The following is a 14,195-nucleotide window of genomic DNA, read 5'->3' as shown; positions in this document are numbered from 1 at the left end:
TCATGGATGATCATATATGTATAAGATGATGTATAATGAAGCATACCTTGAAATATTTGATCAAATGTTGAAGAAACTTGTTGAGGAAGTCACACAAGATACCTAGATGAATTAGGGCTTCCAAGGCAAACAAGCTTCAAACTCTTGATGAATTCTTGATCAAAATGATAAATGAAGATCATGGGGATCCATATATGATGTCTAGAATCAATGTAAACTATCTCTTGATTAATCTCCTTGCACTGAGGGTCTCAAACCCTAATTGTGAGCTTGATGAGACATTGGTGGATGCACACACTACCTACAAAAGAAGTAAAACTATACATAGACATATTTTTGGTATTTTGGTAGGTAAATAATGAAAAACAAAGTATGGTACAATCAAATGTGGTTGATGATCTCTCCCAATGCAAACTCAATGAATGAAGGGTGAAGATGATGCTAATGTGTGATCCCTAAAGCCAATGCATATGATGAAATGACACGAGGGATCTTAGGGTCAAAATTGGGGTCTTACACTTACTTAAATGTCTGTGTTTTCATTTGCTACTTGAAGAGTAAAGTTGGAGATGACTTCATAGTAGACTTGGAGTAACTTATGTTTCCTTCTCATGATTTGTTTTGGATTAAATTCTACATTGGACAATCACTCAACTTTGAAAAACTTATATGTTTCATAAATCAAATATTTCCTGATATCACTTACGGTGACATGGTGATGATAGTTAAAACCAAATGTTAAATGAAGATACTACAATTAGATCGAAAAGAAACAAAGGTTGGAATGTGTAGTGTGAGTTTTATTTCCATTAAAGTTCCACATTGATCTTTTAATAAACGTGAATAATGTTTATATAACTCATTAATACTATTACTTGTATACTTGAATATTGGACTAGTGTTGAAATAAGATGGATTTGTGGTCCAAGAATACTATTACAATTTTTAATTAACTAATTTAAAAAAAAATAATTAATTAATTTTTAAAAAGATTTAATTAAAAATACTAATTAATTATATAAAAAATATTAAATGATAAATCATCTTAATCAGCTTTCTATGTCATTAAAGTTATTTTTTTTATCTTAATCATCAATGTCACTTATGCAAATTTGAAGGAGATTATAAAAATTTCAAAAAGTAAAAATAAATTTTATATATCAAAAAGTAACTTTTAAAATAGAAAACTAAATTTTAAAAACATTACATCTTTATTATTATTTAAGTTAAATAGAGTGTTATTACTAAATCTATTTCTTTGTGTAAGATACAATTCCGTTTTTAGATTTATTGTATATATTGAATAAATCAATCAAATAAATGGTTATTCAATGAATTAAAAATAGAGAGGGAAGAGAGAGAGGTTGTAATAAACCAAAGGTGTTCACGTGTCGGTCATTAACAACATCTCACTTTACCGATCCCTAGCGTCTTTATATGTCCTACCTACATCGACGGCTCAGATCTCTTCACAACCGAGATTCTCATCTTTCTTTAAAACACTTCTCCTTCGCGATGTGCTGTCTTCACCAATCGTAAGAAAAACCAATGCGTCAAGAGAAGGAAAGAAAATAAACAGAAGAAGAAGAAATACACACTCGAGAATTTTCTCACACAATTAGGGTTTGAAATTTTCGAGCTATTTCTTCATCTACCACCTTCTTCTCTCGCGATCCCATCCCGATCCAGTTCGATTTGATGTTCACCTTCTTGGTCCACTGATACAGCTTCCAATTCCCCACCGGCACCATGATCTCCGTGCAGGGAGATCACCACCTTCGCCACCACTATAACCACCAGTCGCAGCTTTCAGGCTTAGCTGACGATTCTCGGTCGCCGTTCGCTTTGGATCGCGTTGAGCCGTTCTCCGTCAAGCAAGAGCCAGCTTCGCTTACGCTATTGCCTTTACGCTCACATGATTCCACTGAAGGTTTGTTTTGATTTTTATTCACTGTTTTATTTGCTTCCGGAGGTTTTACAGTTGACATGCGCCAATAATTAATACTGAAAATAAATTGGTTTTAGTTCTGTTCTTTAATTCCATAATAAGGGTTTATTTGGTGATTTTTTGCCGTGATAAATTTATTGGGTTGTTTTTAGCTTAAATTATTTTTGTATCAGTTTGTTATTTCAAATTTGGTACTTTGGAGTACTTCTTAATTGCTTAAGCATGAATTCATAATGAAAGTCAAGAGCGTTTCACTATTGTGAGGGTTTTATGACAATTTTTGATATCCTTATGCAGTTGATGAAGATTTACATTTGACTCTTGCACATCAAATGTACAAGACTGGAAGTTATAAGAAAGCGCTAGAACACAGCAACACTGTCTATGAGAGAAATCCGCTTCGCACGGACAACTTACTGCTTCTTGGCGCAATTTATTACCAGGTTTATTATATCTATTTTTGTATCTATTTTTTCTGTTATTTGTTTGATTACATTTGATATTCACGTGCCACATTTGGACTGCGTTGAACTACTTGTCTTGTGCAGTTGCATGATTTTGATATGTGTGTGGCAAAAAATGAAGAAGCACTTAGGATCGAGCCACACTTTGCCGAGTGTTACGGTAATATGGCAAATGCATGGAAGGCAAGTCACCAATACTAATATGCCATGACTGTGATGGATGCTCTGCTGATTTTTTGTGTAATGGATGAATGATGAATCTCATTCGTTTTCTGGAGTTAATAGAGCTTTTTCCTTTTTGCAGGAAAAAGGCAACATTGATCTTGCAATTCGCTATTACTTGGTTGCCATTGAGGTCTGTATGCAAGTCGGAACTTGTAAACGTAGTTTGTCATGTAATTGTTTCATGAATTTACGTGTTGCTTTGGTTTAGTTTTCTTCTTTTTGTATTATTACTCTAGAATACACTATCTCAGTTCCTATTATTTGTGCCCAAGAACCATAAATAAGATCGATGACAACAACACATCTTGTATGGATTCAGTACTAACACAGACTGGATTTTGTTACTTAATTTTATTGGCTATCAGAATATGTTCTTAATTGTTGCAGCCGATAGTAATAATAGGTCACAAATGTTAGGCGTGTGTGGAGGCATTATTCTACTATTAGAGACAACCATATAAGCCTCACCTTCTAGTTTGTTTGATGCCAATTATTTATAGAAAATGATGCATATATGTTATAATTATTATCATTTTCAATGGTTAGTATTTCCCCCCTTATTTGATGCAATTTCCCCCCTCTTGGCATTGCTGCTGCAGCTTCGTCCCAATTTTGCCGATGCATGGTCAAACCTAGCTAGTGCATACATGCGTAAAGGAAGACTTACTGAAGCAGCTCAATGCTGTCGTCAAGCACTTGCTATCAACCCTCTAATGGTAATTTTGCTACTTGTTTGATGAGTAACTGCTGCTCAAGCTAATACGTAATTATCCCCAAGGCATAGGATGTAATCTTTTACCTTCCTTATCTATCCATTTTACTCTTCTTTTACAGGCTTTGGTCATATATCATTGTTTTTGTTGTTATTATCTATGTATTGCAGGTTGATGCACATAGCAACTTGGGTAATTTAATGAAAGCTCAAGGGCTGGTCCAAGAAGTAAGTCCTAACACTTTTATGTTATAATTTGTACCTTTTAAAATTTTGATGTTGTTTACAGTTTACAATTCTCTTATGAACTATCAAATCTTATGGATAAGGAGTTTAGTCTTTTATTAATGACCTGTCTGCCACAGTGCAACATTTCTGATTTTGGATTTTGTTATAACCCAACCTTCTGCTATAGCGAGTTCAGTTTCTGTGCTTTGAAGTTTGAGATGATGCTCTACTGGATTCCCAGTTTGAGTGGTGTTCTACCTATTGTTTAGTTTTTTTATGTAGGTGATTAGGCTTTTCTAAGATGTTTTCTTCTACAATGCTATTTACCCTGATCTTGGTGTTCCACATTGATATTAGAGCCAAAACACCCTTTATTTGGCTTCCAGTTTGAGACAACTCTCTGCTGGAACTGCGAGAATGAATAAACACCACCAATATGCCTTCCATTGGTACTCGCCTCCCATTCATACCTGATAAAAATGGCTGTGTCCTGGTCTGGAAGCCTGGAGGGTTCCTTCAGTACTTAGTCTTATATTCCCTACATCTTTTTTTACATTTTAGTTACTGATTTAAATAATTGGTGGGTGGAACTGTGTCCAAATTCACAGTTCGATACAGATATGAAGTTGTTGTCTTCAAAGCTTGGACTCAGATGATGGTTGGTCTTGTTGTAACTTCCATCTGCAACACTGCAAATAGTCAGAATCTAACATTTTGTGCAGGCATACAGTTGTTACCTCGAGGCTTTGCGTATTCAACCTACCTTTGCTATTGCATGGTCAAATCTTGCTGGTCTGTTCATGGAGTCTGGTGATTTCAACAGAGCCCTGCAGTATTACAAGGTGTGTCTCGCTTTCATATTGATGTGCTTGAATGAATTTTTGTTAGGAGCCTCTTATAAATCAAGACTGTCTGACTAACTTTGATGTATTTATTTTTATTTCTGACATGTTGGTTTCTTATTATTTGCAAGTTTATTAATGTTCACCTTTAAAAGTGAGTAATCACAGTTTTGGTGTATGATATGTTAAGTGGTGTGCATTTTAGTCTCTTATGCACTTTATACAAAACTATCTATCATTGTATATTCTCATTTAACATTTTTATTTAAATATTTTAGGAAGCTGTTAAACTCAAACCTTCCTTCCCTGATGCATACTTGAACCTTGGGAATGTATACAAGGTACGGTGTTAATAATATGATTGATTGGTTTCAGTTAGAACTTTGATTGACATTGATGATATGATTGATTGGTTTCAGTTAGAACTTTGATTGACATTGATGATCCCTGAAAGTATTTTTTTTATCTTTTCCTTCATTAGGCTTTAGGGATGCCTCAAGAAGCTATTGCATGTTATCAACATGCTCTTCAAACCCGGCCAAACTATGGCATGGCTTATGGTGAGTTTTGTTGCCTTACTTTATCTGTTTGCAGCTAATTTTTTCCTCTTTGTATAAGATCAGTGCAAAGATATTGGAAAGCAAGAAATGGGCATTGGTAGAAATCAATGAGTCCGCAAACGGAAACGATAAACCAACACAAGAAAAAGGAAAAGGAATAGATGAGATATTAAAGAAATTATGATGTTTTATTTTTATTGATAATAAACGATAAAAGTAGTAGATGATTTCTCCAACTACTCCCAGAACAAAGCTCTAACACACAGGAATTCTACTTTGACCCTAACAGAGTAGAATCGTGTGATTGGTGGGTATCTATTTCTAAAATCACTAATGATAACATGCCACGTGACTCATGAACAGTCATTGTAAATTTCTAAAATCACTAATGATAACATGCCACGTTACTCATGAACAGTCATTGATGTATTGTATCATGATAGGCTTGCATATATTATTATATTAATAACATTCACTTTTTCTTATTATTTTTTTAGAAAAGCTTGCTAGGAAACAATCTCCATTTTTGATAAACATGCCACTATTAGAAGTCAACTAATAAGTTTCATATTTATATTGGCTCCTTTCCTGGTTTCCTTTGCAAAATGTAATATAATTATGGCTGCTTCTTAGTGGAGAGAGTATTTCCAGGCACTATGCTTTGCTGCTTAAGTAGTGAGACAGTGAATATCAGTTAAAATTGTTTGTCTATATTCTGATATCTATGGCTGTTCCAAGTATCCTTCTATTTATTAAAATTATGCTGGCTTTACAATTTACTAGTACAATTTAGTAAACCCAATGTATTCTATGCTAATCAACACTGGCTTTACCGGGTTACAAAATGATGTTACAGGTAATTTGGCCAGTATACATTATGAGCAAGGTCAACTGGACATGGCAATTCTACACTACAAACAAGCTATTGCATGTGACCCCAGATTTTTGGAAGCTTACAATAATTTGGTTGGTTTCTTTTCTTCTGCTCTTCAGTTTAAGACTCCAAGGGCTTCTTTTTGGAGAATTTTTTGTCTTTAAGGTTTTCTATTCAATTTTTTTATTTACTCTTTTCACCGTTTTCCATACAAAACTTTGAAGACAGGAAATAAAACAAAGTTATTTTTTTGAAAATAAAACCAAAAGCAACAGATGGAAACAAAATCCAGATCCTAAATGTGCTATTTTAGATTTGATGCAATTGGATAATATTATCTGTGTTTTCTTAGGGTAATGCTTTGAAAGATGTTGGCAGAGTGGAGGAAGCAGTCCAGTGCTACAATGTATGTCTTTTCTGCTTTACATATATTTAGTCATTAGTTCATTATGCTTTCGAGCCATTAGTTTCTTACTCAACTTGTTTTTTTGTTACTATGAAGCAATGCCTTTCATTACAGCCCAACCACCCACAAGCGTTGACCAATCTTGGAAATATATACATGGAATGGTATGTGATCCTTCTATCTTCATGCTAATGGTAGTAGTTTGTGGGTTATGCGAGAGAATTTGAATTTTCTTGGTTGAAATTGCCGATGCAGGAACATGGTGGCTGCTGCTGCTTCATATTATAAAGCTACACTAAGCGTAACCACTGGATTATCTGCACCTTATAACAACCTTGCTATAATCTATAAGCAGCAGGTATGAAAACCTAGTGCTTTTTTGTTGTATACTTGTATATGTTCATGATAAAACATAAGATAACTGAAAGGGATGGAAGCTTAGAGAAGAAGTTGATAAAATTATATTGCTGCTTATCTTGTTTATTTTTTGGGCAATATCGTAGGGGAATTATGCAGATGCCATATCTTGCTACAATGAGGTCCTCCGCATTGATCCTTTGGCAGCTGATGGTCTTGTAAACAGAGGCAATACTTATAAGGAGATTGGAAGAGTTAGTGATGCTATCCAGGATTATATACGTGCAATTACTGTCAGGCCTACTATGGCTGAAGCTCATGCTAATTTGGCTTCTGCCTATAAAGATAGGTTTGTTATTTTGCTTAATATTAAATAGCCGTGTAAGCTTCAATTCAAATAAAATGTATTTTAGCTTAATATTGAAAGTGAGCCTGGACCTTGTGACATCTTTTGGGGATTATTTTTCTTGTGGCTGTATCAAAAGTTTTAGGTTTCTTTTGTCTGGAACCTCTTTATTTCCCTTGCAGCATCTGTTGCTGGCTTCCCATCAACTATATGACGTCTACTTACTCTGTCGAAACTCAAAACTGTATGCTTAATGTAATTCTACTCTTTATTTCAGTGGACATGTAGAGGCAGCTGTAAAGAGCTATAGACAGGCATTGGTTCTCCGCAAAGACTTTCCTGAAGCAACATGCAATCTTCTACACACACTTCAGGTTTTTTTTACCATTTGTTATGTTTAGTATTGAGTCAATAGTTGTTTAAAAAGTCATTGTTCGTTTCTTAAGCTGGTTGATTATTCAAAAAATTTATTGAATTTTTATAATTTCCAAATCATAGTGTTTTTCAGGGTGTGCTGCTTGTACTATTTTTCTTATTGTCTGTGATTGAAGTACCTTATTAGAAAGTAGAAACTCCTTATTTTTGCCTTAATCTCTAGTTCATCTTGTTAGTTCTACTCTTTTCTCATATTGAAGTGGTTGTTGTATTGGTAGGTTGTGTGCTTCGAACGAATAAGTATAGCTTGCTGTCTGTTCAACTTGATTGGACTATATGATATTCTCTTGTCATCTTGATTTTGGATATACTATTCAGCACAGCACTTGAAATCATTATTTCATATGTTTAATGTTATGATGTGTAGTCTGTGGCTGTTTCTCTTTGGTATTTGGTTATTGTTTAGTCTTGGGTGTTTCCTTTGTTATCACCCCATTATGCATACCTTTGTTGCATCTAATGTAAATATGCAGTATCTCAGTGTAGTCTTTTGCAATGTTGCAGTGTGTCTGCTGTTGGGAGGATCGTGACCAAATGTTCAAGGAAGTAGAAGGGATTATCAGAAGGCAAATTAATGTCAGGAGCAATTTGTATACAATTTTGTTTTTTCAGTAACTTAATCTATGATATGAACATGCACGCCTGTTTGGATATCCTTCAGTTATTTTGTTTTTCTATTTTTCAGATGTCAGTTCTTCCTAGTGTCCAGCCATTCCATGCAATAGCATACCCACTTGACCCAATGCTTGCTCTGGAAATTAGGTACAATTAATGTGTTTGCAGAAAATCTACTCAATAAAAAAAGGAATGCTCTATGATATTCCAACCATGCTTATTTTAATGTCCTTTGTCTCTTCACAGCCGCAAATATGCTGCACACTGCTCTGTAATTGCATCTCGTTTCTCTCTTCCACCATTTAGCCATCCCGCTCCTATTCCTATCAAGCAGGAGGGAGGCTATGAAAGACTAAGGATTGGGTATGTGATTATTAATTTGTAAAAGCTCTAAATGATTTTCTCCTCTTTCCCCGTGTTCTAAATATGTAATAAAATTTTAATTGCAAGTGAAATTTTCGGGTTGCAGTTATGTGAGTAGCGACTTTGGTAATCACCCCTTGTCACATTTAATGGGATCTGTTTTCGGTATGCACAACAGTAAGAATGTAGAGGTATTGAATTTGGTTTTATTCAACCTTTTTGTCTTCCAAATATTCTTCCTTCTGTTCTCTATGTATTGATAATTTGTATATCTAGGTATTCTGCTATGCTTTAAGTCCAAATGACGGTACTGAATGGAGGCAACGTATTCAATCTGAAGCAGAGCATTTTGTGGATGTATCTGCCATGACATCAGATATGATAGCAAAACTGATCAACGAGGATAAGATTCAGATTCTTATCAACCTTAATGGCTATACAAAGGTAGTTCCCTCATCTTTGAGTGTTCTTGTATGATCTCTTAACTAATCAAAATTCATAAATAGGTCTGTTGTTATATACAAGTCAATTTTGTTTACTTGTTTGTTTACTTAAAGTTGCATCTGTAGACATTTATAGATTACTGAGCTCACTTTGGATTTTGTGTTTATTACTTTTCACCCGAGAAGGGTGGTTAAAATGGAGGAATGCTTCAGACGTAATGGGCCCTTTTGTTTTGGCTTTTTTTTAAAATGATTTTTAGTGTTAAAGATTTTAGTGTAAAAAAAATTTACAAAGAAATTTTTCATAAAAGTTTCAAATGAAAATTTGGTTTGAATAGTTATTCTTAAAATGTTATTTTAGGTATTTCATCATTTTATGGAAACGTTTTTTGAATATCAAAATTTCAAAAAATCACTTAATTTTGAAGCTATTTCAAATAGTTTTTCATAAAAATCATTTTTGAGATACAATTTTTTGAAAAAATTGTGATTTTGGCTATATTTTGATCTTCAATAATGTATATTTATGTTATAGAATGAACAATTCAATCTTTTAATTTATAAAAAACAAATTTAGAAAAACTTGTAATATTTTGAAAAACATTTTTGTAGAATCCATTTTCAAAAATACAAAGAAAAAATCCATTTTTTTAAAGCTAAAACAAACTGGCCCAATATGTGACAACAAAGTATTATTCTAGTTTAAAGAGTTCTTTTATTACAACTATAAGATTTACAATAGTTTTAATAAGATGGTAGGAAATAGACTTATGTGGTTTGGATATGTAGAGAGCTGTAGCTGGCCCCACTTAGTGGGATAAGGCTTGGTGGATGTTGTTGTATAAGATTCACAGTACAATATTGTGTGAATTAAATGTTGATATGTAAAAAGTTAGTAAGAAAATAATAATTGTGTTGCTGCTAAGATGAGATTACCATGATATGAGTTGTCACACACAAAACAAGACGATTAATATCCTAGAAAAAAAGTTTGGCAATATCTACTCTGGAGATTCATAAGAGCAGTGCCAGTAAGGAATTAAGGAGGGTATAGATGAAATGGAGGGCGGCCATTAAAAAACCATAACTCAAACTATTGGGTCTTGCTAACGAGTGCCCCAGGGGCACTCTTTAAGGATTCTAAATAAAGAAAATATTTTATAGAAAAATTAACCATTTTAATTTCCAATGTATTAAATACGCACATTTCCAAGAAAAACTTGCTATTTTAAGGCCTTGAAGAGTGCCCCTGGGGCATTCGTTAGAATTTCCCCAAACCTATTTAGTGCTCGTTGAATACATGTAAGTAAACTTTTTCTTGCGGCCCAATGGCAAGTCACAATGCTAGTATTGCAAAATTGGCATTATGATAGAAATTTCATTGATTGTCATATCCAACTGGAAAACAAACCCGTTGCTTGTTTGATCATTTTACTCTGTTGGTTTTATGCTAAAATAGAGTTGATCCTCACATATAATCATGACATAATTTTAAAGATGAAATATGATTATGTGTACCTAAATTCTGATTACATATAAATCCGTAAGTCTAATTTTGATATATCTGAATTAATAAAGTTTTGGTCCATACTATTGGTTCATGATAAAAAGACTGACACTCTCTTGATGAATATAATTTATCCTACTCAGTGGGTAAATGCTTTGATTTTTTATGTATGAAAGCATAACACGATCTTGGCCTGGTGAATTTTATATGGTTGATCTTACTTATTGGGTAAAGGCTTTGAATTGTATTGGTGTATTTGTTTTATCTTTTTTGGTTATTTCTGATTGCATGGTGCAATTGTCCTTTTTTTTCTTCTCAGGGTGCCAGAAATGAGATATTTGCCATGAAACCTGCGCCAATTCAAGTTTCATATATGGGATTTCCTGGCACAACTGGAGCTACTTACATAGATTACTTGGTCACTGATGAGGTGAGCAATACTGGGTGTTACCTGGCCATCTCATTAACTTATTTACATGCTTTCTGAATTATTGCTGCTTCTCTTGCAGTTTGTTTCACCTCTTCAGTATGCACATATTTACTCTGAAAAGATTGTCCATCTCCCTCATTGCTACTTCGTAAATGATTATAAACAGGTTTGATTTTATGAATTTGTATTGTAAAAACTTGGATACACATTTTGTAAGGTCTGTATTTTTACTATACATTGGCATTTGGCACTCAATGTCTTTGTCCGTAATTTGTTTATTCAGAAAAATCAGGACGTGTTAGATCCAAACTGTCAGCCCAAAAGATCAGATTATGGTCTACCTGAGGATAAGTTTTTATTTGCATGCTTCAATCAACTTTATAAGATGGATCCTGAAATATTTAATACATGGTAATGTTTTAAAGCTCTTTTTCTTCTGTAGATAAGCTTTAAAGACCATATTCCATCTGTATATTTTATTTTTTCTCTACCTGGCATCTTATCCTTTACGTGTGTGTGCCTATGTGTTGCTTTAGGTGCAATATACTTAAACGTGTGCCCAACAGCGCACTTTGGCTCCTGAAATTTCCTGCAGCAGGCGAAATGAGACTGAGGGCATGTATGTGTCTTTGTTTTCATAATACTTACCACACATAAATATGTGTGTGCTTGCAATGTACTTTTTTTAATCAATTCTCCGGTGGGCATTATTCATGTCAAAACCATGGGACATTTTATTCTTCTATTTGTATTTGCTGCGTAATATTCTTGTGAACTAACTATAATTATTGTACTTCTTTCAGATGCTGCTACACAAGGGGTGCAGCCCGATCAAATTATCTTCACAGATGTTGCGATGAAGAGCGAACACATTAGACGGAGTTCTTTAGCAGACCTATTTCTTGACACGTAATTCATCTCATCTACATGTTGTTTTGCTTTTTCAGCCTTCTGTTGCTGTGTCACTTACATATACTGAATATGCTTTCTTTTAGGCCTTTATGCAATGCACATACAACAGGAACAGATATACTATGGGCAGGTCTTCCTATGGTTACTCTGCCTCTTGAGAAAATGGCTACTAGGGTTGCTGGCTCACTCTGTCTCTCCACTGGACTGGGAGACGAGATGATTGTCAACAGGTGAGCTGTTTTCCAATATAATATTTGTCAATTGCTGCTTGAGTCTCATTAATGATATAGACTTCTTAATCCCCCTTGTAGATATTCAACAATGCCAATGCTCTCCGATTTTGAGAATTTGCTTTTCTTAATTTCTTGCATGCTTAATTTTGAACTTCTGTGAAACTATGTAGTATGAAAGAGTATGAAGATAGAGCTGTATCACTGGCTCTGAATCGCCCTAAGCTTCAAGCTCTAACTGACAAGCTCAAAGCTGTACGCATGACCTGTCCTCTCTTCGACACAAACCGATGGGTGAGTTCAAAGTGCTACTTTATACTTCAATCTAATTTTTGTGTCCTGCACGGTTAATTATTTGAGTTTTATGCTGGTAATTTTACAGGTGAGGAATCTCGACAGAGCATATTTTAGAATGTGGAATTTGCATTGCTCTGGTCAACGGACACAGCATTTTAAGGTCACTGAAAATGATATCGAATGTCCTTATGATAAATAGGCATAGGAAAACCGTAGTAGACGGAAATGTAGATAAGAAAGTCAAGAGGAAGTTATAGTGCTACCCTGTAATGTTCAGAGGTTTGTCAAAAATTATAAGGGAATATACATTGTAATTTTAGTTACTCAGAAATTTGGATTGCTTATTTGGCTACCGTTGGGTTGCCTTGTATTACTATTAGGTAAAAGAAGAAATTGCGACTTATTTATGTTATTGGAGGATGTTTACTATAATTGGAAGCTTGTTTACAATCCAGTATGTTGATCATCATTCGATGCTTTATTTTTTTTCTTCTATTTTTAACGGGAAATATTAAGCTGTTTAAAGTGTGAACCAAAAGTTAAATGAATAATTTGAAATAACTTATTTTTTTACTAGTAATCAAATCGGTGCGTTTGTTTGATAAAAAGAAAAAAAACTTATTTTTTTACTAGTAATTAAATCATTAACGCCATCTTGAAAATAATAAGCCATAAAAAAAACTTACTAGTAATTAAAATATTAACGCCATCTTGAAAATAATAAAAAACTTCTTTAGTTTTTATAATTTTTTTTATGTATCGATAAATTTTTATTATTTAATATTTAAATTAGTAGTGAATTATCTCTATTTATAAGAATAGTATTTTTTTTTTATAAAAAATATTTGATAATAATTTTTTTTATATATAAATATTTTTTTTATTTTAAAATTATTTTAAAAAATATTTGATCAATAATAAAATTATTCTCGTATATAAAAATATTTAATTTAACAAAATAGTTTTTTGGTATATAAATAATATTTTATTTTAAAAATATTTATAAAATATTTAAATCAGTAATAATATTGTTTTCGTATATAAAAATATAAAATTAATTGAAATACACTTATAATCTCAGTTAATAATATTGAATATTAAAATAAATTTGATTTTTATTTTAAAAGTCTGTGCATAGTAATTAATTCTTAAAAATATTTGATTCAATAATTTTTTTTTTAATATATAAGTATTATTTTCATTTTAATAATATTTATAAAAGTATTTAAATTAATAATAAAATTATCGTATATAAAAATATTTGAATTAATAATATGTATATTTTTTATATAAATATTATTTTTATTTTAATAATATAAAATATTTATATCAATAATAAAAAATTTCTTTTTATAACAAACTGTTAAGAAAAGTAATATGTACAAAAATTAAAAATTCATGTGACACACTTAAATGCTATTGATGGCTTCATTAAGATTGAACTCGTTAGGAATTGTATATGCATAAGAAACAAACATGTTAATTTAGGTTGCCAAAAAGCAAAGTTAGAGAAATACATTGATTATGTAATGTGTAAGTATTAATGGTTGCAAAAATGTTATAGCGCATAAAAGGTTCTAAAAATAAATGTGGTTGACTGAGTACTGGAAAATTCATATATTTACTTTCATTATGTAATAAAAAAATAAAAAAATATTTGTATTAACAAAAAAGATAACTTTTATTTTATAAAATTGGTTCTTTTTATAAATATGTATTTAAATTAATTTATAGTAACAAAAAAATTCATACATTTATTCTTTTTATAAAAAAATATTTGTAGTAACAAAAAATATTCATACATTTATTCTTTTTATAAATATGTATTTAAATTAATTTATATATTTAATTATATTCACAAATATAATTTAATTGTTATTTAATTAAATGGTAGAAGTTTCATTGTGTGAACTTGTACTTTTTCTAAATTATTATTTAAATTTACCTGAGTCTTGTTCCTTTTAAATTAATTTATAATATGTTTGATAATGGTTATTTATT

General features: G+C 32.2%; 1 protein-coding gene across 1 annotated transcript; it reads left to right on the top strand.

Annotated features, from left to right (window-relative positions):
* The first annotated feature begins 1,397 nt into the window (after positions 1-1,397).
* Positions 1,398-12,648, top strand: LOC127097721 (probable UDP-N-acetylglucosamine--peptide N-acetylglucosaminyltransferase SEC). The gene is made up of 28 exons (XM_051036217.1): positions 1,398-1,930; positions 2,246-2,391; positions 2,497-2,595; positions 2,717-2,767; positions 3,237-3,353; positions 3,521-3,577; positions 4,300-4,419; positions 4,698-4,760; positions 4,901-4,979; positions 5,836-5,945; positions 6,206-6,259; positions 6,356-6,423; positions 6,515-6,617; positions 6,763-6,965; positions 7,240-7,336; positions 7,902-7,973; positions 8,083-8,159; positions 8,259-8,375; positions 8,482-8,566; positions 8,652-8,819; positions 10,645-10,755; positions 10,835-10,921; positions 11,039-11,166; positions 11,292-11,374; positions 11,559-11,664; positions 11,751-11,897; positions 12,071-12,191; positions 12,280-12,648. Exons 1-28 carry the CDS (start codon positions 1,750-1,752, stop codon positions 12,391-12,393), a joined length of 2,964 nt encoding a protein of 987 aa, XP_050892174.1. The 5' UTR covers positions 1,398-1,749; the 3' UTR covers positions 12,394-12,648.
* The last annotated feature ends 1,547 nt before the right edge of the window (positions 12,649-14,195 follow it).

Source organism: Lathyrus oleraceus, chromosome 6, assembly GCF_024323335.1.
Source record: "Lathyrus oleraceus cultivar Zhongwan6 chromosome 6, CAAS_Psat_ZW6_1.0, whole genome shotgun sequence".
Lineage (NCBI taxonomy): Eukaryota > Viridiplantae > Streptophyta > Magnoliopsida > Fabales > Fabaceae > Lathyrus > Lathyrus oleraceus.
This window is presented reverse-complemented; position numbering and strand designations above follow the sequence as displayed.